This window comes from Lactuca sativa, chromosome 9 (genome assembly GCF_002870075.4).
Source record: "Lactuca sativa cultivar Salinas chromosome 9, Lsat_Salinas_v11, whole genome shotgun sequence".
Taxonomy (NCBI): domain Eukaryota; kingdom Viridiplantae; phylum Streptophyta; class Magnoliopsida; order Asterales; family Asteraceae; genus Lactuca; species Lactuca sativa.
The window spans coordinates 13,812,167-13,838,704 of record NC_056631.2 but is presented as its reverse complement, the minus strand read 5'-3'; the positions used below and the strand labels follow the sequence as shown (position 1 = coordinate 13,838,704).

Genomic DNA, 26,538 nt, shown 5'->3' with positions numbered 1-26,538 from the left:
TTCATAAATTAATACATCATATTGGTGTATTCATTTATGAATAAAGAAGAAATTAAGGTTAGAACATAAACTTATAGAAACTCCAACTTTCAAGAAGAGTCTGTATGGAGAATTTCCAAAATCCCTTCCTAGTTCTTGGTGGTTAAGTAAATCAGCCCAAGTGTCTAAAACTTCTCCAAAAATATTTGTGCTTGGATATAGACTTTCCATAATTTCTCTTTTTGTTATATGACCATATTTTGTCTGGACAACCACATCTCTGCAAATATTTAATCAAAATGTCATACACTATTATCTATATAATAATCGTATATCTATGTCTATAAAATAAAGTTACTTATGATGTATTCCCTTGCAAGTTAAACAACCAGTCACAGACAATACTTTCCTAATGTGTCAGTTTAGGTTTTGTGTCTATTATTCTGAATTTGAAAGGTGATTTGAAAGCATCGGCAAGCTTCTTCTCTCTTGGTTCATCTAAATCATGCTTTGATGGTCCTACTTCAGTAGGAATTGCTACAAAGATTGGATTTAGATTAAGAACATTTTTGTTTGCTAATCTGATAACAACCTTTTGATGGTCGTCTTTGAATTGTTTCTTTGTAAGTGGTTTTTTTGGTGAAGATTCATTAGATTTTTTACTTGAAGTTTGATCTGAATCTTGACTGAGACCTACACTAAAGCTTGGATGAGTATCTGCATGCCAAGAGATTTATCATATAAATAGTTGTAAGTTAATTATAAAATTTTTTTATATTTTAAAATGTTTTTCCAAATTGTTAACTCCTTCATTTCCTTTTTTCTTGTCAGCTTTTTCTCCTTTTTTGTTTTAATTTTCTTACTTTTTTTTCCTAAAAGATAAAGAACTTTGATTAGGTAATTCATTTGTGAATAAGTAATGTATTCATTTATGAATAAGTAATGTATATCATTATTTATGAATAAGTAATACTATATTTTTTATTTATTTGTATATTTTGTTATTCATTTGTGAATAATAAAAATTATTATATTCATTTATTAGTGAATAAACTATTTACCTATATCTTCTGCATTTCCTTTCTCAATTTCTGTTTGTTTATCTGCACATCCATCTTTCGTGTTCTTAGCTTCTACTCCTCCTTTATTTCCATGTTCAGAGTTTTCCTTACCTGAAACATATACATCATATATGAATATTTTATCTTTTTTACTCATTTATATAGTATATTATTCACTTATGAATAAACAACATTATTAAAAAATCAAAATAAATATTGTAATATATTTTAAATCATTCATTTACCTGTATCATCTCCCTTTGTTTTTTCAACTTATTTTCCTTGTTTATGTACACCTTCTAATTTTCCTTTTTCTGCAAGATCCATTTAATATTATATGTTAAATATAATTAATTAATGAATTAGTGAATAAATAATAAGTTGATAGTAACATACATTGAATAACTTGACAGATCAGAGTATTAGTTTTACTTCTTGTCATTAGTGACCCTGGTCAAAATTTAATAAACAAATCTACAAACAGTCTGCAAACAGTCTAACAATAGGCACATCTAAAATCGAAGCCTACTTCCCAACCCGGGTATCCACTACATATGCAAGATAGCCCATACAACCATGCTGAATATATTGTCGAGCCCTGACAATAGAACAAAAGGTTGACCCAATCCCGGTACCTTCTCCAAAAATAACTAGTTCTCCCCCACTTAGGGTTCGAACTACCACCCGCCTACCCTCACAGTCAATCATAGCCCCAAATCTACTTAGTTAATCCATGCCCACTAACACACACACATCCCCTATGGGGATAGGAATCAAATTAATCGGAAAGGCACCCTAAAAATCTCCAGGACATACCCATGATAAACCCTCGATGCAGAAACCCCATGTTTGTTGGGGATAAAAACTCGCAGCGGACACTCCAACTCTCCAAGAGCCATATCAAAACCCCTACTAAAAGATTGAGATACAAGATACCGCCTCGTACCCGAGTCAAAAAGCATAAGAGCAGGCGTGGAGTTCACTAAGAAGGTACCTAGAAAAATCATATACATAAGCACACATAAAATAACTAACAGAATAATAAAAAGAAACATACCAGTAACGACGTCCAGCGCCGCCTTAGCCTCCTTTGTAGTCAACTGGAAAGCACGACCTCGAGCCTGAGGGGGTTCTGCCCTACCCTGGCATCCATCTATAATCCTCATGGTAATAGTAGCTGGTGCCTGCATGGGTCTGGCGGCAAGTAAGGGACACTAAGCCTTCACATGGCCCACCTGCTTACAATGATAGCAGATCCTGCTGCTCAGCAAAGGAGCCTTCACATGGCCCACCTTCGAGGTTGACCCTACTCGTCGAGTCAGCCTACTGACTCGCCGAGTTCATAAGCTCAGAAACCTCCTTCCTTCTTGACTCGACTCGCCGAGTCAGACCATGACTCGCCGAGTCTACTGATTTCCGAGTCCTGACCTGTCCAACTCACTGATTCGAGTCTTAACTTGAAGGGTTTGGGGTTTCGCAACTTGACTCGCCGAGTCCAAGAACAGGCTCGTCGAGTTCAAGGCAATCTTCAACAGACTCGCCGAGTTGTTCTTCCAACTCGTCGAGTTCCTTCCTATCTTCATCCAACTCACCGAGTCCACCCATGTGACTCGCCGAGTTGCTACGCGATTTAAGTCTGATATCTAGCCTGACTCGCCGAGTCATCTCCCAGACTCGTCGAGTCCATACGTGTATTTCCATAATTTCGAGTCACAGAGCTTCTCCTTTGCTCCAAACAATAGATCTGGGTTCCTAGAGTCAGTTAGCAACATAAAGTTGCTAACTTTACGTGCTTCTTGCCTCATAATACCAAAAACCAAGCTAGAGAGGAACTCAACTCATGGGGAAAGGCTTTTGCATAGCAACTAACATGGCTTCCTGCATTTTCGATCCAAATAGAGCTCAGATCTGGAGTTTCAATTCCAGATCTAGCTTATGCACCAATTTCTCATCACATACTCTCAAAGAAACCCTAAAACTCCATGAAAGATGGATCTAGAAAGGAGAAAGCCAAGGATAACGATTCATTACCTCCAAATGCTCTAAAAAGTTCCACCAACTCTGGATCCAAGGCCTCCTCTTGCACCACTATGAATCTCTTCTCTTGCAAGCTCCAAATTACTTCACCAAGGGTAAATCTTGCTCCAAAAACGATTATGGTGGCTAGGGTTTTGGGGTTCTGGACTCTAGGGGCCACAAATGAGCCCTAAGGAAGAGAATCAGATGTTTAAATAGGGTACCATTTGCCGGAATTAGGGTTTCCCAACCCAGACCAGACTCGTCGAGTCTACTTGCCGACTCGCCGATTCGGTCACTTACTTTACACCCGGATCCCGCTCCGACTCGCCGAGTTCCTCCCGGGACTCGACGAGTCAACCCTCTTTAACTTAGGGTTTTCCTTTCCTTTCATGACCTTTCTGATTTCGGGTGTTACAACTCTCCCCCACTTAAACTAAACTTCATCCTCGAAGTTCTCTATGGTCAACTGACCTGCAATCCGCCTCAACACCCTGCCTGGTGACTTTAACCCTTTTGTCCATCACTCCAACCACTCTCAGTGCTGGTCACTACTGTTGGTACATACTGAATTCTTCTCTTTTCCATAATTTCCTTATCGTTACTTCCTCCAAATGAAAATTCTATTGCCCATCATCCGCCTACCGGATGCACTGAGACCACCCTGGTCCAACTAATCTGCCGATAACTGAGTTACCGGACTCCCAATGGTCACTACACCCCATCGCAACCTACTAGTTGCTTCCAGCGACTTCTGAAGATACTTTGACTATCTATAACTATTCTATCCACTCTGCCGCTCATACTAAAACGATGTTGCTGGAACTAGCCTGCTTATCTCCCATCTGACTACTCAACTCCCACTAACTCGAGCCTTCCATCCTGAAAGAAAAGGTACCTGCCTAACTATCCTTACAGATCACTTATACTTGGTAGAAGGCTCAATTGATCTTACTGAGAGGGACTTGCCATTTCCAAATCAACCAACTATACTGTCAGCACTTGCATTCCAACACACATACTAATACTGACCATCACACTGCAACTATCTGAAACACTGAACTTCCTGCAACACTGAACTGCCTGAGACACTGGAGTGCCTGAAACACTGAACTGACTGGAACACTGGACTGCCTGAAACACAGAACTGACTGAAACACTAAGCTGCCTGAAACACTGAACTGCCTGAAACACTGAACTGCCTGAAACACTGAACTGCCTGAAACACTGAACTGCCTGAAACACTAGACTGCCTGAAACACTGAACTGACTGAAACATTGAACTGCCTGAAACACCGAACTGCCATATAGCTGCTTCCCAAAATATCTCAAGACCTTCCTGGTCTCCAATCATCTGTCGGTTATCTGCAACACCGAGTTCCAACTCAACTGTGGAGTCCAAGGACTCCTCACATAGTCGCTCCCATGACTTCTGAACGAAATCTTTCTCTGGAACTAGTTTTCACTAGTTATCTTGTCACTGTGGCTCTAACAACCTCCCGATCCAACCGACCGGGTCCATACATCAAATCCTGACATCGTCAGATCCAAGACTAAAAATGATGGCCACCAGACTAACGGTAGCCCTTTACATACACGAACCCAAATGGTCCACTACTTCCCTGATCTCATAACTGAGGTGACGATCTACTGACAAATCTCCGACTTAACCATAACTGAACCATTTGGTAAATCCGAAATCTAACCCATGGATTCCCATATCCTCATTGTTGCACCCGAACTGGTGGGTACTACTGCTTTCCCCGCATCCAACAACACGCTCATGCTGCCTACCAACCTGATAAAGGCCACGACTACACCCGCGGACTTACAACTCTCTAATACTATCTGGCTGCTAGTGAATGTTATGGCTACCCCCATAGACTTACAACACTTTACTACTATCTGACCGCTAGTGAATGCTACGGCTACCCCCGCAGACTTACAACACTCTACTACTATCTGAATGCTAGTGAATGCTACGGCTACCCCCGTAGAATTACAACACTATTACTACTATCTTACTGCTAGTGAATGCTACGGCTACCCCCGCAGACTTACAACACTACTACTACTACTACTACTACTATCTGACTGCTAGTGAATGCTACGGCTACCCCCGCAGACTTACAACACTACTACTACTATCTGACTGCTAGTGAATGCTACGGCTACCCCCGCAGAATTACAACAATACTACTACTATCTGACTGCTAGTGAATGCTACGGCTACCCCCGCATACTTACAACACTACTACTACTATCTCGAGGACATCCTGAATATCCCTAGTCCTGCTAGCGATTCCTTATTTTGATTTCTCAAAACCAGCCCTCAATCATCGAATATTGCATCAACCTCGACATCTTATATCCTTGATATACTTAGCGTTTCGTCGAGGAATTCTTCGGCTTGGTTCCCAAACCAACCGTCTACTAATTCGGATACATGAAACTATTGTTGGGAAGTTTCCAAACTCCCAACTCCTGAATCTACACAACCCTGCATGCTGTCTCTGCCACTGGCTACTAACACGGAAGCATCTCTTGCTAACCGTTCTTAAGATCCTCATTCCGACTCACTAGAGTCCTACAGGTGATCCTCCAATCCTGGATTCCCAACCAGCTACTAACCATCTCGATTTCATGAACTATCTGTTGGGAAGTTCCTCAAACTCCCAGTCCTGAACTCCTCAATACATCCATCGTTGTGCTACTATCTTTTCTTCTCAGATGCCTCATACTAATTCTGGGTCTACGTGCTCTTATCCTTGTATACTCGGAGGGTTCTCCCCCACTTGGATCAGGCTAACTCCTCACTGCTCACTGGTCGAAAGGATTCCCCAACCTTCCTTCCATGAAAAGGGGCAATCCCCTGCCTGCCCACGTTTACCTCTGTTGGCGCTCCAACTAACCCTTACCAGATCCGAACCATTCCTGCTTAACTAACTGAGCACTCTTCAATCCTTCACTGTATCTACTTAGTGACTGCATCTCGAGAACTTGCGTTTAGGGTGAACATCTCTAACCCACTTCATTACCGACCGATAGCTACTCCACTAAAAGCTCTGCATTGTCACCACTAAGAATATAACTGATCATTACCCGAATAACACCTTCCGCGAGTAGTGAGGCACTAATGAATCTTACACATACATGCTACAGTCACCGCATCTGAAGTAAGCTGATCTAGAGGGGACGACCTCCAATTCACCATTCTACTCCTAAGGTATGCAAATGGCATATAACTTAACCATAGGCAGGTAATATAATACCCCAACACATGCTTATAGATATCAATGCAGCAACATGACAATAATACCATGAATAATAATTGACAGGAAGGTAAAAGATACGCACCCCCATCATTCAGTGTTGCTCGAATCCTTGTTGAAATCAACTGGAAAACACGGCTCTGAGCCGTAGGCGCCCTTGCCTGAACCTGATGTCTGCTGATGGCTCTCAAAGTCCCAGGGGCAGGAGCTGGCACCTACCTTGCTATATACAAACTCGGACAGTGGGCCTTCTTGTGGCCTTTTCGACTGCAATGGAAACATATTGGGTCAAGTTCCTGGGCGATGGTAACAATACAATCTCTGCTAAAATGGCCAATCCGGCCGCACTTGAAACATCCAGCATCGCCACCACTTCTACGCCTGCACGCACCCTTGTGCGTCCTACCACACTTCCCACATCGACTGCGGCTCTGATAGTCCCTAATTCTCAAATCCGACCCCTTGGGCCTCTTTCCTGAACCTATGGCTATCGGAGTCTCATTCGTTTTCCTCTTCCTTTCCGACTCCCTGCCCGACTCTTGCTCATGCGCTACCTTGTCGACCCCCTCCGTCGTCTAAACAACAGCTGTCTGATCCTGGAGCTTCACGGTCAACCTATCAGTGATCCTCCCGACCATGTCGGGCAGATCCTCGCAAATGGATCACGAGACCTCCTCAACTATCCAATCATGCAGAGGTCTCTCTTGGAGACAGGGTGCCCCACTCACTCCTGTCCCCTGATGGCAAAAAATAGAAATGGGATCTCCCTCCCTGATGGATCCCTGATCTCCATAAGCATCAGGCTCTAGACGAACCCCAATCTGTCCTGAAACTATCCCGGCCCTAAAGGCCTCAAGATGACTGTCCATAAGCTCCACAATGGCCTCTCTAACCGAGTCGAAAATCACTGGAGTCTGATTAATGATGTTGCGCATGATCTCTGTGGAAATGAAATCCCTCATCTGATCATCAAGCTGCCAGGCTCTAGAGTCTGAGCCTGATCCCTCCCCGGTACCTGAACTGCTAACTGGTAACTCGCGCAATGTCACCATGCTGAAAATATAACACTTCCCGATCAATATAAACACCGCTGCTGAGGGATCTCTCACACACTCTACAAGTTCCCTGGTCTTGTCTTGGCCCCTCTTGACTCGAGTACGGATCCTCTGCTTTCAGTAGTACGGGCCCATACTACCTTCCACATCTATCCGTACTTTCCTCAAGAGTTACCTTAACTCCACCAAGTCACTCTCCTGCTACTGATCTCTGCTACTACCTTCCTAGGCTTGCCCTAGGGAACCTCTGACTCCACCCAATCCAGTCCTCAGCTGCTGCAGGCCTCCTTGTAATGCCAATTAGCCATCACCTGAATACCATCACATGTGACGAGGCTCAGATAATCCTTCGAGTAAAAGACTCGTCCCTACAACGGTTAGACTCAGACGAGAGCTGCACAATAGGGCCAAATCTAGCACTATGATATTATTCAACCCTGACCACATGTGACGTAACGTATTCACCTAATGGCTAACTCCCATCACTCAGAGCCCCACAGAGCACAAATCGAGCAACATTCGGATAAAGGAAACATACTCATGTGAAACTATTCTTATTACGAGAGACTATACTAGCATATAATGCTAAGCTCATACTATCAGGCATAACCTACACAGACTATCCTACCTCTGTCTACTCAATACTAGCATGCAATTCTTATCAAGCTAAAACACATAAGGCATCCTCCTAGATCCTTAGTCCTATACTAGCATGCTGTTTTACTGAAACTGAAACTGAACCGATCTGAAACTGAAACTGAATCTGATAACATAAACTTGTATGGGTAATTTGGGAAACTTACTTGAGCTCGACTGATTGCATGCACCACACCCTTTTTCTTTTTTCAAAGTTCTTTTCTTTCTAAAAATTTCTTATCGCTTTTTCTAAAACTCTTTTCTTTCCTCAAAAATTCTTTTCGAAAATGTTTTTCTTTTGAAAACCTTTTACCGTTTCCTTAGTTTGAGTCCAGACACACTCTCAAGTATGTTCGAATCCTTCAAACCAAGACTCTGATACCAACTTACAACGACCCAAAAATCACGACTAAAAATTTCTTTTAAAACATTACTAAAACCATATTTATAAAAACCGTATCATAAGTCATAACATAATTTTCGAGTATTAATTCAAAACATAATCTCATTATCAGAGTCAAACATTCCCAGGCTAACTGACTATGGTGTTTGCATTGCAACCTCTCCGAGCTCCTATTTTGAAAACTGAGTACGTGAAACCAAAAACTGAAACCGTAAGCATGAAGCTTAGTGAGCTCCCCTAATCTACCACATACCATACAATAACATATAAAGCACATACCATACAATAACATATAAAGCACATACTGGGCCTTGCCCACTGCATCAGACCGAGGTCCGGACTGACTAGGGCCTTGCCCCTACATCGGACCGAAGTCTGGAAACTGACTGGGACCTTGTCCCCTGCATCGGACCGAAGTTCGGACTAACTGGGGCCTTGCCCCCTGCATCGGACCGAAGTCCGGAAACTGACTGGGACCTTGTCCCCTGCATCGGACCAAAGTCCGGACTAACTGGGGCCTTGCCCCCCACGTCGGACCGAAGTCCAGAAACTGACTGGGACCTTGTCCCCTGCATCGGACCGAAGTCTGGACTAACTGCATCGGACCGAAGTCTGGAACTAACTGAATAGAGCATAACATAAATGTATCAACTAGCATGAACACACATATACTGCATACTGCATTGGACCGTAGCCAGGAACACATAACACACAAATCCTGTTTGAGCCACGAGGGCATCAAAAATAATAACTACTACATCGGACCGAAGTCCGGAAACTACTGCTAGCTAAACAGGCCGGCATTATGGCCTTAGACCCGTTCCTACTGGAAGGAAACTCACCTGAACTGCTGAGCTCTGCTGATAACCCGTTGGCTGCTAACCGACAACCCTCTGAGCCGCTGCTCCTCTAGCTCTCCGAACTACCAATATCAATATGACACTTAGTCTGAAAGCCCTCCAAAAGTCCACTAAGTCAACTCTGGTTAAAGTCAAAGTCCTGGTCACAGTCAACCTTCCAGGTTGACCCTACTCACCGAGTCAGCCTACTGACTCACCGAGTTCATGAGCTCAGAAACCTCCTTCCTTCTCGACTCGAATCGCCGAGTCAGACCATGACTCGCCGAGTCTACTGATTTCTGAGTCCTGACCTGTCCAACTCACTGGGTCCCCACTCAATTCACTAATCCGAGTCTTAACTCGAAGGGTTTGGGGTTTTGCAACTTGACTCGCCGAGTCCAAGAACAGGCTCGTCGAGTTCAAGGCAATCCTCAACAGACTCGCCGAGTTGTTCTTCCAACTCGTCGAGTTCCTTCCTATCTTCATCCAACTCGCCGAGTCCACCCATGTGACTCGCCGAGTTGCTACGCGATTTAAGTCTGATATCTAGCCCGACTCGCCGAGTCATCTCCCAGACTCGCCGAGTCCATACGTGCATTTCCATAATTTCAAGTCACAGAGCTTCTCCTTTGCTCCAAACAATAGATCTGGGTTCCTAGAGTCCATTAGCAACATAAAGTTGCTAACTTTACGTGCTTCTTGCCTCATAATACCAAAAACCAAGCTAGAGAGGAACTCAACTCATGGGGAAGGCTTTTTCATAGCAACTAACATGGCTTCCTGCATTTTCGATCCAAATAGAGCTCAGATCTGGAGTTTCAATTCCAGATCTAGCTTATGCACCAATTTCTCATCACATACTCTCAAAGAAACCCTAAAACTCCATGAAAGATGGATCTAGAAAGGAGAAAGCCAAGGATAACAATTCATTACCTCCAAATGCTCTAAAAAGTTCCACCAACTCTGGATCCAAGGCCTCCTCTTGCACCACTATGAATCTCTTCTCTTGCAAGCTCCAAATTACTTCACCAAGGGTAAATCTTGCTCCAAAAACGACTATGGTGGCTAGGGTTTTGGGGTTCTGGACTCTAGGAGCCACAAATGAGCCCTAAGGAAGAGAATAAGATGTTTAAATAGGGTACCAAGTGCCAGAATTAGGGTTTCCCAACCCAGACCAGACTCGCCGAGTCCACTTGCCGACTCGCCGATTCGATCACTTACTTTACACCCGGATCCCGCTCCGACTCACTGAGTTCCTCCCGGGACTCGACGAGTCAACCCTCTTTAACTTAGGGTTTTCCTTTCCTTTCTTGACCTATCTGATTTCAGGTGTTACACAAATGGACCCTACCTCCGACATGATCCTACCTAGTTGTCTCTTAACAACTATGGATCAGTAGACAATGGGATTGTTGAGGAATCTAGGCTATTTTCAGTCACGTAGAATATTAGGCTAAGACTTAGTGATAATGATACTAGGTTACGTCGAATGAAAGGTCAGTTGCTAGAAGCGAAGCGTTGTCCGAGATTCGAGTCATCACTTTAACAAGTGAGTGCATAGTTACTTTCATCTTGCACATAGATATAAACTATCTAATTAATTAATTGCTATATGTGCTTATGTGCAAAGATGTTATGTGTTAGATGAAATGTTATAAAAACATAAGTTTATATGATTTATACCGCATATGTATTTCTATAAACATTGTACATTGGGTTACGAAGGGTAGTGAAAGATGCCATAATACAATGAAAGATAGGATGTCATAGTGTGTAGGCGAAGATAAGATGCCACGACTTTAGGAATGTTACTGGTGTACCAACGATGCAGTCACTTAGCAAAACATAGGTGACAACTACTAGACTAATTAATGATAGTCTCGTAGAATACTGGCAGCTATAGACTAAGTTCCTAGTAGATAGATATTGGCAGCTATGGACTTAGTGTCTGGTAGATAAACACTGACAACGATGGACTTCATACCTAAACACTGGAAGCGATGGACTTCGTGCCTATTCCTTATGACAAATCCTTAGAAAGAAACCTACTGACATGTATTGCGGAGAAATCCCTGAACTAGTACTGTCAGCATAGATGATCCTTAAGATAAATCCTTAAGAGTAAAGAAGATAGCAGGGATGGAATATTGGGTTAATTGTTTGATAATTAAACATATTAACTATATTATTGTGGGTTGAAAACCCTATGTATGCATCAGGTTTCCCAAGCTGACCCCCTTAGTTTATTTGAATCACGGGTTATTAAATAAAGATACTTGGATAATGATTTATGTATCTGCTGAGAGATTCAAGGAGATGTAAATCGTTAGTATATTGAGACAATGTAAGTCTCCGTTTATGCTTATGTTTCTTGTATCAATTATGACATCCCAAGCTTTTTATAAATCAATGAAAAACATTTCTACGAAAATACTTTTATGGGACCAAATTCCGCATTTGTATATAAACTTTGTTTTAAATAAGCATAAACAAAGAGTTTTAAAATGACCGTAAATTTAGGGATGTCACATTCTCCAGACACAAACATATATAGAAATACCCCTCAAGGTTAGATATCCACCTAATAACAACAATCGGGCCCTTGAACCCATCAAACTTCAGGAGCTTCATGTTACTGAACTCCTGGTACCACATCAACCCTCATCCTTCAAGTTCTGCAATGGTGACAGCTCGAGTGGTTGCGGCGTCAACACCATCAGAGATAAAAACATAACGCTCGTCGAACATCTCAATCATTGTGGTCATGATAGACCCGAACATATCCAGAATCGCCTCCTTGACTGCTAGAGTCACTTATGTAGTGTTAAAATATTAGATCTCATCATCACTCAACCCTAGCCTCTCCGGGCCATCAGCACCTGAACTGGAACCTCTCGTCATCACCATATTTAAAACAAATAGGGACACGTTAAAATTAAAACACAAGGTAACACACTATAAGCTCAATTACGCACTCATCATAATTTTTAACCTTCCATGACACACTTACAAGTCATGTGCTTCTAGTAGTATAGGCCCATACTACCTTCCACACCTACCCGTATTTGTCTCAAGGATTGCCACGAAGTCCCTAGCCACTAGGCCCACTATGACTAGACGTACTATCACGCCCCAATACACACTCCTAAGAGTGATTTCCAATTCCTAGTTTCCTATAGGATTCTCCAAACCACACTCCCACGAATCAAGAAACCTCCCTTAACTGTGCGTTCTCCTTGTGTATGATAATCATACATAATATTGGATTCGATAGACAGTCAAATAATTGATTCTACCCTAAGCCCACAACCAAACAATGTAACACCAACTTCCAAGTATAAGTACTTTTATGGATGTGGACATTTAAGGCTTAAATATAAGGCTTTGTGGTAGGCACGACGAGGTTATGATAGCACCACAACGTGGTGGCGCCCGAGTGAAATGTGCATTTTTCTTGAATGTCACGATGTGGCAAGATATTGGACACGACGTGGCATCCGTCTGCATGCAAAAACCTAATTTTTCAGGCTATAATCCCTATTTAATGGATATGATGGCTAGGGTTTACACACCCTCAGCCTTCATTACCTCCCTTTTACCCCAAACGAACCCTAACCTCCATTGTTGAGTTTTTGAAGCTTTGGTGTTGTGATTTTGGTGCTTTGAAGGAGAAGAAGAGGTCCATTGAGTGTAGTTCCAACAAGCAATCTCCTCCTCTATATTTTAACACATATTATGGACCATTGTGAGTCTTCAAGATCTAATCATTATGTGTCATGTTTTTAGATCTAGACTTTTATCTTATTCTTCATGTTTGGTTTAGTTAGTGTAATGGGATCTCATAAAGTTGACAATTCTATGGATCCTTGAGGTCATATATGATTGAGTTTTGATTACTTGAATGAGCTTTTGACCTTATTTTCATCAATTTTGACACAGTTGGAGTTCAAGACATGCATTGAATATGCATGTCTATAAAGCACCGATTTTTCTAACTGAGAGAAAGCCTTCTAGAACGTATGAATAAGTAGCTTGAAGGATAAGAGCTTAATGCATTAAGTTGGTTAGGACATTTCCCACGACGTGAAGATTTAGCCTCCACCACATGGCACTAAGTGGTCTTCACAACTGTTTTGGCATGGGGTCACCATGGCGTCGAAAATGCTTAGCCACTACATGGTGACCAACTTATAGACTTTTGATTGTTGACTTTGACGTTGACTTTTGACTTTTTGACCAAGTTTGACTTTAGGTCAATTTGATGGATTTTGGCTGTAGATTAAGAACTGGTCCCTGATTCTTATATATGTGACTTGTAGCACCATTTCTTGGATTGTGTGAGCTATGTTGTTTATCTGCTAGAATGCGATGTGATTTTTCTCACTATACTTTGTACTGCAATATGCATCCTAGTGTATAAGATGGTGGTACATTGTAGCGATCTGTTAGATTGGTAGATCTGTATGATTACATGTATTATTGGTTATTATTTATTTGTTTACATATGTCGACATATTATGATAGGGTTGAGGCAATCCTGCTTTGTGTTGTAGGCCAAGATACTCGGGCGATCCAGTGTATTGTAGGCCTTATGAGGCGGTCTAGTCAGACTGTAGGCCCAATGGAGTGGTCCAGCTACTATAGGTCTTACGAGGCGATCCAGTATACTGTAGGCTTAGTAGAGTAGTCCAGGCATCCTGTAGGCCTCACAAGGTGGTCTAGGCAGACTGAAGGCTCTTGTGTGCATGCATTGTATGTGTATTGTTGTGTGGGTTTTTTTTTGGGGGGGGGGGACTCACTTAGATTTGACTTACAGTTGTGGATTTAAATGTTTTAGGTACTTCAGATGATCGGGGCAAGGTGAATGTGTGATCGTACACATCCTCCTGCTAATTTATGTTTGAGAGATGATATTGATACTCTTATTTTTATGACTTTATTTTGAAACAACGGTTGATTACTTTATGGGTTTTATTAAAATGTCTTCTGAAAAAAGAAATTTTTTTACTATGGTTTATGGGACGTTACAAACAAGGAACAAGAAGTAAGGCTAAATCAAGCATTCTAAGGCTTTAAAATCCTAATTATGTACAATCATGATGCATACACTTAGTTACTAGCAGCAATAATGTTAGTTTCATATAACACAACTAAACAATCCCCTAGGCTATCAGGAATCACAAATCATGCAATTATATTATGCAATTTCTGAAGATCCCTAGTCAACAAACTAGCATGCAGTTCTAACACTTAACATATCAACAATATACACCACAAATGAGCTTCAAGATGAACACAAAGAGACTAGGGTTGGTTTATGGTTTTTGAGGAGTGATGGAGGCTGAGGGTGGACAAACTCTAGCCATCACATCCTTTAAATAGGGCTCTAGGCCCAAGAATTAGGGTTTTACACTCCAACCGTTGCCATGTCGTGGTGGATACTAGATGCGCGTTTCTTGTCTGATGTGACCACACCGTGGTGCTCCTTCGTCACCACGTCGTGTTCACCAAAAATCTCATATTTTGAGAGTCTAAAAATGATATAATCCCAAAAGAAACATACCTGGAACGGGTATTACATAATTCGCCAAGTCTTCTCGAAGTTGCATATGTTTTCGTGCGTCTTGAATATCAACGACTCTATATAAATATCTCGTTGTTCCTGGTTGAAATTGCACGTGTATTGCTTCCGTATGCATATACTCTGCAATATTTCGTCATTTATCTTCAATCACCATGTTATACATTATAATACTTGCATGCATAGTATCTTGTATGTCGATCTCATATGGTCGCACCGCATGTTCAACTATGTGTCACTTCGACTTTATAACTCTAAAAGCATGTTCCACGTCGTACTGACGAAAATATCATCATCGTTGGACATGTCGAACATATCCATTTTTCTAGAAGTATTGAAATTTTATAAAATATAGAGAAAGATAAGAGAATATCGTGAATAAAAATGAGGTAGACATTATGTATTTTATAGGTAACAAAATATTAAGAACCTTTTAATCTCCACGATTTTATAAATTTCTTTTTTTTTGAAAAATTGATTGCTACACTAATCGGTATGGTCAACAGCGTTGTGAGACCAGGTGAGCACCAAAAACCTTTTAATCTCCACCACTTTTTTTTGGGGTGGTGTTCAATTATATGAATGACATTGAGATGAAGAAAAGAAGAAGAAGAAAGAGGAGTTGATTGGTTGAAAATGGCGTTGCATTGTGTTGTCATTACAACTTGCCTTGCCATAACAGGAGGGGGCGGTGTTCTCGGCGTTATAACGCCGTTTTGGTGTGCCACCTCGGCCATACCGATGTTTTTGTGACTCGTACCGTATAGTCTTAATATGGTCAAGGATCAAACTCAATTTTCATTGGATTAAAATCGTGTTGCAAGCCGTTCTTGTTACCATGACAGATAACATAATGCCACTGCGGGGCGGTGTTCGTGCGTTACAGATTAGCGACGGATTTTGCCTGAAACTTCGGTTTTTTTGTAATGGATTTAGACCATTTTGACCGATTGTTTTACACTCAATATATGAATTCAGACCATTTTCTGATGGATTTTCCCATTTAAAGATTGGATCTTCTTGCAACTGAAATAGAGATTTGAGCATGTGGTTCGTCAGATTTCACCATCTAGATAATAAATAAAATACAATCGAAATAAATAATTGGCGCTCAAGGTACAAAAAATAAAAAAATAAAAAAGACAGCTAAATTGAAGGTTTATGGGTGAAAATTATTTTTTGCCCTACCAATTGACCAAACACCCCTAGAAATTAAGGCCATTTACTCTGTCCAACTGCCCAATTTTGGCTTTAAAAAGGGCATTCCCATATTCAAAAATCTTGCATCCGACACATACGCTTATAGCCAAGTAAACAAATATAAAAAAAGAATATGGCAAACTGGCGTTTCATGTTACTGGTTGTTTTAACAGCAGTAGTAGTAGAAAGTACTATTGCCAGAGACCTTCCTAGTGACACCAACAAAGCTGCTGTCGGTCTAACTGAACAAAAGAACATTGTCAGTTTTGGTGGACTGGGTGGCTTTTCTGGCTTCGATAACAACGGCCAACCCATTGGTGGTGGTGGCGCCGGACTTGGCATAGGCACCTCCAATGGGATCGGAGGTGTAGGTGCTGGTTACCAATTTGGTGGACCTGGTGCAGCTGCTGGTGGTGTAGGAACTTTTGGAGGTCTTGCTAATGGTTTTGCTGGCTTGCCGGCTCTAGGTGGCGGTGGAATTGGTGGTGGTGGACCTGGTGCCGGAGATGATTCTGGTGCAGTTCCACTTCCTTGAAAATGGTTGTAGTAACCATAGCTGTGTTAGTTTGTGTTTCGAGAAGGTATTGTTGGTTTATTTGTTGCTTTGTGAACTATGTCGTTCTGTTACTAGCTACCTAAACAAGAGAACATTGTTCTTTAGTTGTAACTGCATGTAAGGCTATTTTTGTCATTTCCTATGTGGCGTATTTGTTGAATGTTATAGGTTTATTTGAACGTAATTTCTTTTATTAATGTCAAAGCATCCAAAAATAGCTTGGGTAATACCGTGTGTCTTCCAATTCGTTTACGACAATATACTAAACATATATATTAATGATTTTTGACGAATATAATTCATTCAGGGCTAAAACTTGAGATATAACTGAAGTATTTCAAAAGTTATGTACATAAATCTTAACCATATGTGAAAATATAATAGGAAACAAAAAGAAAACTTTATATATATGGTGTATAGTTACTTACGTAGTTGTGCATGCACATTATACGTGATGAAAACAATTTCATCATTTTGACAGGAGTAATGTCATTATGCCAATGAACACAAGTCTATGGTAGTTGTTAAACAATTTAATGAATTTTTATTTATTATTCTTTTTTTTTTAACACAAGCGAGTAACGTGATATAAATATAAATATAGTTTGAGCCTTTGATGTATAAAAAGAAATAGATAATTAATTACTAAAATGACCGAATTGAGAGAGGTGTCTGCCTATCTGGAGACCAAATAATCATATTTTTTTGAAAACTATCAAAAACTAATCTTAGGTTTTTTGTGAAATTACTCACTACCGAGCTATCTCTTTAGCAAAATATGCATATACACAAAATATAATGAATTCCACATTTGCAGAATAACGGTTAAAGAGCAATGAGCGGTCATCATGTAAAAGGTAGTCATTCCACAATGCATTGAACTCTATAGAGTTTAATGGATTGCAACATCATTATTTTTATTCTTAAATTCATACAACTCTATTATTGTTTTCTCTACAATACATTGAACTCTACAAAGTTCAATAGAATGTTACAAAATATAATTTATAGTAAATATTTAAGGATTAAAACTTTTATTTTTTCCATTGAAGAGTTCAATGACCATTGAACTCCAAATTCATTGAATGCCAAGGTGACATCTCACAATGGTTGAGTTTCATCCATTGAATGACACATGAACTTGCCACCTCATTCAACTCTCCCATTGAACTCACCATTGTGAATGCTCTAAGAGCATTTAATTTGGTTAAGATTATATTTGGTTCGTTCATTTAGTTTGTTTTAAGTTTTAAAATTATTTAACCTAATTTTTATCACCGACAACAACAAATTTCATGTTATTTTTATTTTATTTAAGGTCATTGAACTTTACTTTTGTTTTTGTTTTTATTTACAAATTTTTTTATAACTTTTCTTAATTCGTTTTTATAGCTTTATCTTTTTAATTCTTTTTTACATCTTTTTCCCAAAATTATTTTTACATTTATTTTTTTTATTTCGTTTTTACATGTTTTTTACAATTTTACTTTTTATATGTTTTTTACAATTTGATTTTCATACACAAATTGTGATAATCATGTATTACATGAGTTAATTTAAAAATAAATAAATATGAAAGTCAAAATATTTGAAAACATTGGATTTATAAGAAAATAAGAAATTAATGTATTATTAAAATTGAAATGTTTTTTTTTTATCTTTTAAACTTTTTTTTTTAAAAATTAGTAAATAAACAAAAGAAATTAATGAAGTTTAATTTAGGAATTTAAAAATTAAAAGGTAGGTTCATTAATGAAATTAATATCTATTTATTATTACATTTATTGTAATTATTACATTAAAATATTAGGTGGAATTTAATAAAATAGGAAAAACCTATAAAAAGACATGTGGAAAAAAATATAATTCAAAATAACCACAATTAAATTAAAATGTGACATGTGGCAAACGACATGTGGCAAATTGAATTAGAATGTGACATATGGCAAAAAAAAACTTAATTTATTAGGGTAGATTGTTTAGAAATTACTTGTTAAAAATAAAAAATAAAAAATAAAAAATAAATAAAATAAAATAAAAAAACTTTTAGTAGGATGATTAATGTAAAAACTTATAAACTAAAAACAAAGACCAAAGACCAAAAAAAATAAAAAACTTTAGCATATTGAAAATAGAAAATTAAACTTTTTAGTTCAATTTTGGTTTAACTGAAAATCGAACAGAAACATGTTCAACCTCATAAGCTATCTTGTGATTTGAAAATGCATTTGATTATTTTCAAATATATATATATATATATATATATATATATATATATATATATATATATATATATATATATATATATATATATATATATATATATATATATATATATATATATATATATATATATATATATATATATATATATATATATATATATATATATATATATATATATATATATATATATATATATATAGGTAAGACATCGAGATGCCCAATTTGGCTTGTGTTTGGTTATCTCTTCAACTTGATCTAATATTATTTTAAACAAAATTTACCATAAAAAATCTTGTAACTTGCAGATTTTATTGAAACAAAAATTAAAACAGATTTATAGTTCTTACTATTCTATATCTAACTAGGACCAAGAAACGACAACCAACTTAGTTAAATCAACATAAATAAAATATTTAAAGCTCAGGCTTTTAGTTGTTGCCTTCCATTTGAGATAATAAATGATAACAAAATTAATTATTACTTTTTACATTTATTTTGTTGTAAGAGCACCACAATCCCACATTCGGGTGATTGCAATTGAATTTGCACCCCCCCCCCCCCCCCCCCCCCCCCCACATATATATATATATATATATATATATATATATATATATATATATATATATATATATATATATATATATATATATATATATATATATATATATATATATATATATATATATATATATATATATATATATACTAGTTTATCACCCGTGGGACCATGGTGACAAAATTAATTTAATTTTCATAGTGAAAATTTAAAATTATTAATCAGTTATTTTAAATAAATTATTAATTAACATTTTTTTAGTAATATAAAGTTATTATCGTTAATTTAAATAAATATGTGAAATTATATCATCTTATAATTTTTATTCTAATGTTATTAATTTAATTTAATTAGAGTGAGAAATATAAAATTTGAAATTTGAAATTGAGAATTAACAGGTTGACATGTGGCATGTATTAATTAGGAGACTTAATAGGATGACACTTGGCAAAAGATGAATAAAATATGTATTAATTAGGATGCCTAATAGGATGACACATGTCAAAAAGAGATTAAAACTATTCTTTTATTAGAATAGGAAGATATATATATATATATATATATATATATATATATATATATATATATATATATATATATATATATATATATATATATATATATATATATATATATACTAGTTTATAACCTGTGGAAACCACGGTTAAAAAATTAATTAAACTTTTATACTAAAAATTCAAAGTAATTAATCAATTAGTTTAAATAAATTATTAATTAAGAGATTTTTTAGTTATATATAAAATTATAATCATTGATTTAAATACATATGTGAAATTATATCACTTTATAATTTGTATTAATTTTATTTTAATGCTATTAATTTAATATAGATAGAGTGGGAAATTTAAAATTTAAAATTTAAAATGAATAATCAATATGTTGACAAGTGGCAAGTATTATTTATGATACATAATAGGGTGACACGTGGCAAAAGAAGAATATAATATGCATTAATTAAGAGGTTTAATAAGGTGACACATATCAAACGGAGAATAAAATTATTCTTTTATTAGAATAGGGTTAATTATTTTGTTTTCACTATCTATTGTGTGCCTGTATGACTGATTATGGACCAATCATTTTAGTTATTTTAAGAAAGTAATTAATGCATATTACATGTTGAAGATATAATAGGTATTGATTACATCTTCAGCATTTAATAAGCATTAATTACTTTCTTAAAATAACTAAAATGATTGGTCCAGAATCAATCATACAGGCACACAATAGATATTGAAAACATTTGAACCTAACTCTCTCTCTCTCTCTCTCTCTCTCTATATATATATATATATATATATATATATATATATATATATATATATATATATATATATATATATATATATATATATATATATATGGGCATTCAAGCCTTGCAAATTATTTTTTGAAAAGACCAAATGTATTAGAACAAATTACTGAAATGGTCCATGTAGTTTGCATAAATTTTGCATTTGGTCTCTATAGTTTATTTTGTACGTTTGGCATCCCTAACATTTGTTTTTAATATGCTTTTGGTCCCTACGTCTGTCTACCATTAACTATCTCAGTTAATACACCCCACATGCATGACACGCCAAGGGTATTTTTGTTTTTTTAAACACGGTGCCTAATATGAAATAGACTTTAGTATTTTACTATTCTGATCGTCTTCTTCCTCACGTCAAAACCATCTCCCAAATCGATCACCCTTTTTGGAAAACCCTCACATCAAAACCTTCTCCCAAGCGACGATGGTTAGATGGAAGATTAGAGCATATATGGATGAAATCGACCTTCATGAAGCATACGCACTACTAGAAAAACAGCCTTTTACAACGCGCAAAGCACGACACTCATTGATTTATGTTATGCAAAAGAGAGTGACATTAAAAAAATGTTGGCTCTTCAAAAAGTTTAATGATTTAGGTCACGCATTATTGCGTGCCCTTAAATTAATGACACACATAAAAAAAATAAAAACACGGAGGGCACTTGTGCGCCCTCTGTGAATGTCACTTTATAATTTTTATTCAAAACGCGCGTTCTTGAAAGGGGGGAAATGAAATCCACTCAAAATACTTAAATTTTTTAATACCCCACTTCAATCCCTTTTTAATACCCCACTTCAATCCCCTTCATTCTCTTCTTCCCTTCTCTGTACAAACCCTAATCACGATACCATCACTTCTATACACCTCGACAACTCATATAATCGCCGTGAGAGCGTGAAAATGGCCGAAGTGATTTCTCCGATGGACATAGATTAAGTCAATCCGTCTCAAGGACCTAACGGCAACAAGGGAAACTCTGTAGTCACTTCCGGCGGCGCCCCACCAGCCCACAACAAAGCCACTCCCTGGGTCGAGAAGTTTCGGCCTCAATCTCTCGCCGACGTCGCCGCTCATCGTGACATAGTCGATACCAGTATGTGACTTGTTTATTCTTTTCATTTAAAGGCTTCAATTTTTTCTTAAACTGTTTAAGGAATGAAAATTTTCCACTGGGGTTTTTTGACGAACAGTTGATAGGCTTACAAGTGAGAAAAAATGCCTCATTTGTTACTGTATGGACCACCGGGCATCGGCAAGACATCGACGATTCTTGCGGTAGCTAGAAAGCTTTTCGGGACGCAAATGCACAATATGGTTTTGGAGCTCAACGCTTCAGATGAACGTGGAATTGATGTGTTGAGGCAGCAGATACAGGACGTGTTTGAACATTTACCTATTCAAAAGAAAGGGGATTCGAGATTGTGTGTATATATATCGCTTGCGTTTGTTATCTAGGGTTAAAGTGTTGATTTTTGAAGCTTCGACTAGTATTGACGGGGATTTGACTTTTTTTGCAGCTGGAGATTGTGTGTTAATGCGGCCATCTGATTCTGATAAGCCTCCATACGTTGCTCGAGTTGAAAAGCTTGAAGCGGATCATAGAAACAGTGTGAAGGTTCGTGTTAGGTGGTATTATTGTCCTGATCATTATGATATGCAGAGTGCACATACAATTCAAGGGAAATGTATAGTTCACTCTTTCAAGAACTACACGAAACTTGATAATGTCGGCACTGAAGACTACTTTTGTGGCTTCGAGTACAAGGCTACTACCGGTGGTTCCACCCCTGATCGTGTTGCAGTGTGAGTCCTACATCTTGCTCTTAATTTTGACAACTTATCTAAGCTTTTTTATCTGTTAATGGTGCGAATTAGGGTTCTTTTTTGACATGAAGGTACTGCAAATGTGAAATGCCCTACAACCCTGATGACTTGATGGTTCAATGTGAAGGATGCAAGGACTGGTATGATGATCTTTTGTCTCAAAACGATATAATGTTGGATAAAAAAGAACATTTACCATGCTTGAAAGTTGAAACCTTTGGGCACCCTTAGGGCTAATAATGAATTTATAATAGAGGAGACTTCTACTTCTACTAAAGTACAAATATAATGATGATATTATTGCCATAATAAATAAAATGATGCAACTACCCATCTACGCACATTAGTGATTTACTTTGTAATAAAAGAAACAAAATATTCTCATAATCAGTTTCTATAATTAAACGTAATAAAACATTTAAAAGGGTAGTTTTTGCTTTGATGTTTTTGTAGCATTGTGTATTTTACTTGTATAAAGAAAGGAATCATATCCATTTCCATATATACCCATAAGCATAACACCACACATACATACCTTATAGATACAAATACAATCATGGGTATAAATAAGCAATTATTTTGTATAAATAAGCAATTGTTCTACTTGAATAAAAAGCAAATGTCTGTTTATTTTATTTTGTTCTGTAAATTGTGCAGGTTTCATCCTTCTTGCATGGGTATGACAATTGAAGAGGCAAAAAAATTGGACCAGTTTTTTTTGCTCAGATTGTTCCTCTGATGATGATGCAAAAAGACCATCGAATCCTTTCCCAGTTTCCACATCTTCAGATGTCAAGGTGAAAATCCATTTAAATTTCCTCATGCTATTTGACAAACATAAGGGCAAAAATTTTTAAGTCGTTATTAAATAAGGAAACCCTCATTTACCTGTCTTTCTTTATCAAGTAAAAAGGAAACAAAGAAACACTCATACATAGGTTACCAGATGATATTAAGTCCTCCATGTGTAAAGTGGCTGAATGAGAGACAAAATGACCATTTTACCCTTACATTTAAAAAAAATCACATTATTTATCCAGTTTGAACGTGACAGAAGTTGGGAGGAAAAAAAGAAGAAAGACAGCTTTGTCACTTTAAAAATTGTTTTTTGTAGTGCAAGGGTAAAATGGTCATTTTGTCTCTCCTTCAGCCACTTTACACATGGTGGACTTAATATCATCTGGTAACCTATGTATGAGACTTATTGAGCCTACAGAAGATAGGAAGGTTAGTTTCGTAATTAATCAAACTATGTTACCATTTATGAAACTCTTAAAGCAATGGTACTATTTTTTCATTTACTTAATTGACTTAACATGGACATGACTGAATGGGTGATGTTGTCTAGTCTGGATGAACCAAACTTAATTGACTTAGGATGAACCAAACTATAGCTAAAAAATTGTGCTACTTTATTATACAGAGGGAGGGGAGTATGGCAATGCTTGTATGATCCAAGCTCTTCTCTTCTTGTTACAGCAGGATTTGATTCTGCCATAAAAGTGCATAAGCTGTATTATTTTTTGCCCATTGGATCGGAATCAGAGAGATGCAGTGGTCTGGAAGAGTGTGAAGAAAACAAATGTTTACTATCCAAATTACAAATTCAAAGCGTACTGCACTAATGGACAGGTATATGCCACTTGCAAAGAATATTGTATTCTTTTGAGTTGAGTATACCTTTTGGTTACCTTCACATTTATTTCACTTGTTGTTGATATTCTGGGATGGGGTTTCTCTAACATGGGTTATCTTTTTATCTTTTTTCATCTTCATATATTGGATTATAAAAGCAAACTTGTAGTTTAATTTTGTTTCTTGTTATTTATTTTATTTTTTTACACTTTATCAGAAAAGCTTCCACTATGTATTATAGAATCCAAGCGGGATCACCTCTATCAGGTAAACTTGTGTAGTAAATTAAAAAATTCCCAATCATATTTTACTAGTCAAGTTCTTATGGGCCCCATTTACATGGTATATGAAGCAATGAAAATTTGATTGTGTTTTGTTTTGAATATGATTTAGTTTTGGAAATCCTACATTAGGAAGCCTATGTTGCTAGTGGGACCGAGTCTTGGAGCAGCAGTTGACTTTGTAGTCAACCATCCAGAAGCTGTAAGCATGAACGATATAAAGCAGCACATTTTTTGAATTTGATTTTGTATTAATGTATATGTTAAAGTGCTTATTTTGGTGTTTTACAGGTTGATAAGCTGATTTTGTCACCAAGGAAGCTTGGTTTTGCTTGGAGATGAAGTTTATCAAGATGAACGCCCATTTATAAGTTCTAGAAAGGTATGATATTCAATTATCAGGAAAGAAGGCATTTTTGTCTTTAGATACAAGATTATTGTATTTAACTTTTTATATATTGATGATTTGAATTGAAGGTATTGTTTGACATGGGTGAAGCAATTAGCAAGGAGCTAGAGCTTATTTCTTTCCACACTGTTTCCAAAGCATTCTTAGGTGAATGTGGACAACGTGGTGGATACTTTGAGATGACAAACATCCCTCCCCAGGTTTATATCTTTTAAACGTAATTTTCATAACTCAACTTTCCCATGTGTTTGATTTGTATTGAGTTCGGGAAAGTTTGCAATCAAATATGTACCATTCTACCCTTACCAAGAAAACTCCCAACCCCACATTTTGAAATTTATTAAACAAATTCATTTAATCTTAAATTTACTTTACTAGTCCTTAAATTTCTTAGTTTTTTTCCATTAACACCCCCTGATAAAGTGTTGCATATATATATATATATATATATATATATATATATATATATATATATATATATATGATGTTGCAGACAGTTGATGAAATATACAGGTTGCATTGATTTCACTCAGTCCCAATGTTCCTAGGCAGATATTTGACAATGGTGAGCCCCCCAAAGCCTGGTGATATCTCGTATGAGCAGTTTCTTAGAGAGAGGTAAAATTACCTAATTGTCCATTTCAAATTTTCATCACTCACAAACTGTTGATTTATAAAAATTTTGTCATCACTGAAGGGTATAATAATTAGACATTCTAGTTTAAACTTTAAAGAAAAAATTACTTGTTTGCAAAGTATTGTTGTTATGGAGGGGTATTTTAGACATTCTCTTGGTAAACAAATGCAGCAAGGGTATCCTTAAATCAAGATTGTAAGGATTTGTTATGCTCAAATCCCAGGTAATAGTCAGACCTATGTGTTATTTGCGTTAGACATCTAAGTAGATATTATGTAACTATGTAAATATCAATTTATTAATTATAACATTGTGGTATTTGAAAACTAATCAACCAGCTTAAATTCGCCTTATAGTTTTGCATGTGGGTGTTTCATATTTTTCTTTTTTCAGTCCTTTTAGTTCATGTTTTACCTTTTCATACATGTTTTCTACTAATGTAATGACTCTCTGCAGCTATTCATTGCAGGATGATCAAAATGTTGAAGGATTGAAAATTGCAACAGGACATGTGGCAGCAAATACTATAAGACTGTTAATTTATGGGTGCCAAGCTGGCGGGTTAATTGGGGTATCTGGTCAAAACATTGGTCAACTAAGAAAGTCCTTTGGTGTAACTTAATGAGGAAGACAACCAACAGAGTAAGGGTACTTACTTATCTTATGGCTATTACTATTATTTATTGCTATATGTTAATGTTATTTTTTTTATTAATATATAGGTTAATTCGTCTAGAATCTAACACAGCTGGAAGAAGGCCGTGGATACTTTCATTTGGTCTTGGTTGTACAAATAGCTTACATAGTTAGGGAAAACCTCTTAATAGCAATGTACAATTAGATCCCTTTAATACCAACGTATTACAATGTATTTTATTTTTGTATGACATTAACTTTTGTGCAATGTGTTTTATTTTTTGTATATGGTATTTTATTTTCTATTATGAGACATGAAATGCAAATTTAATTTGAAAATTAGTAAATCTATAAATAATTTTTTTTAAAAATAAAATAAAATTACGATACGCAAAAATG

The 26,538-nt window shown here is 37.0% G+C and overlaps 2 protein-coding genes across 8 annotated transcripts; both read left to right on the top strand.

Annotated features, from left to right (window-relative positions):
- The first annotated feature begins 16,116 nt into the window (after positions 1–16,116).
- On the top strand, positions 16,117–16,782 carry LOC111881280 (uncharacterized). The gene has a single exon (XM_023877700.3). The coding sequence runs from the start codon at positions 16,176–16,178 to the stop codon at positions 16,575–16,577; it is 402 nt and encodes a 133-aa protein (XP_023733468.1). The 5' UTR covers positions 16,117–16,175; the 3' UTR covers positions 16,578–16,782.
- A 4,654-nt stretch (positions 16,783–21,436) lies between these two features.
- LOC111881246 (chromatin remodeling protein EBS) lies at positions 21,437–26,425 on the top strand. Of its 7 annotated transcripts, none has more exons than XM_052767589.1 (13): positions 21,437–21,810; positions 21,908–22,138; positions 22,235–22,520; positions 22,613–22,681; positions 23,199–23,338; positions 24,021–24,173; positions 24,394–24,443; positions 24,570–24,659; positions 24,749–24,839; positions 24,935–25,066; positions 25,360–25,484; positions 25,960–26,145; positions 26,226–26,425. In XM_052767589.1, exons 3-5 carry the CDS (start codon positions 22,252–22,254, stop codon positions 23,278–23,280), a joined length of 420 nt encoding a protein of 139 aa, XP_052623549.1. In that variant the 5' UTR covers positions 21,437–21,810; positions 21,908–22,138; positions 22,235–22,251; the 3' UTR covers positions 23,281–23,338; positions 24,021–24,173; positions 24,394–24,443; positions 24,570–24,659; positions 24,749–24,839; positions 24,935–25,066; positions 25,360–25,484; positions 25,960–26,145; positions 26,226–26,425. The 7 variants fall into 7 exon arrangements, with proteins under 7 accessions (XP_052623549.1, XP_052623548.1, XP_052623551.1 ...); XM_052767588.1 differs by having other exon boundaries at positions 21,439–21,810; positions 24,024–24,173; XM_052767591.1 differs by having other exon boundaries at positions 21,442–21,810; positions 23,965–24,173; positions 25,380–25,484.
- The last annotated feature ends 113 nt before the right edge of the window (positions 26,426–26,538 follow it).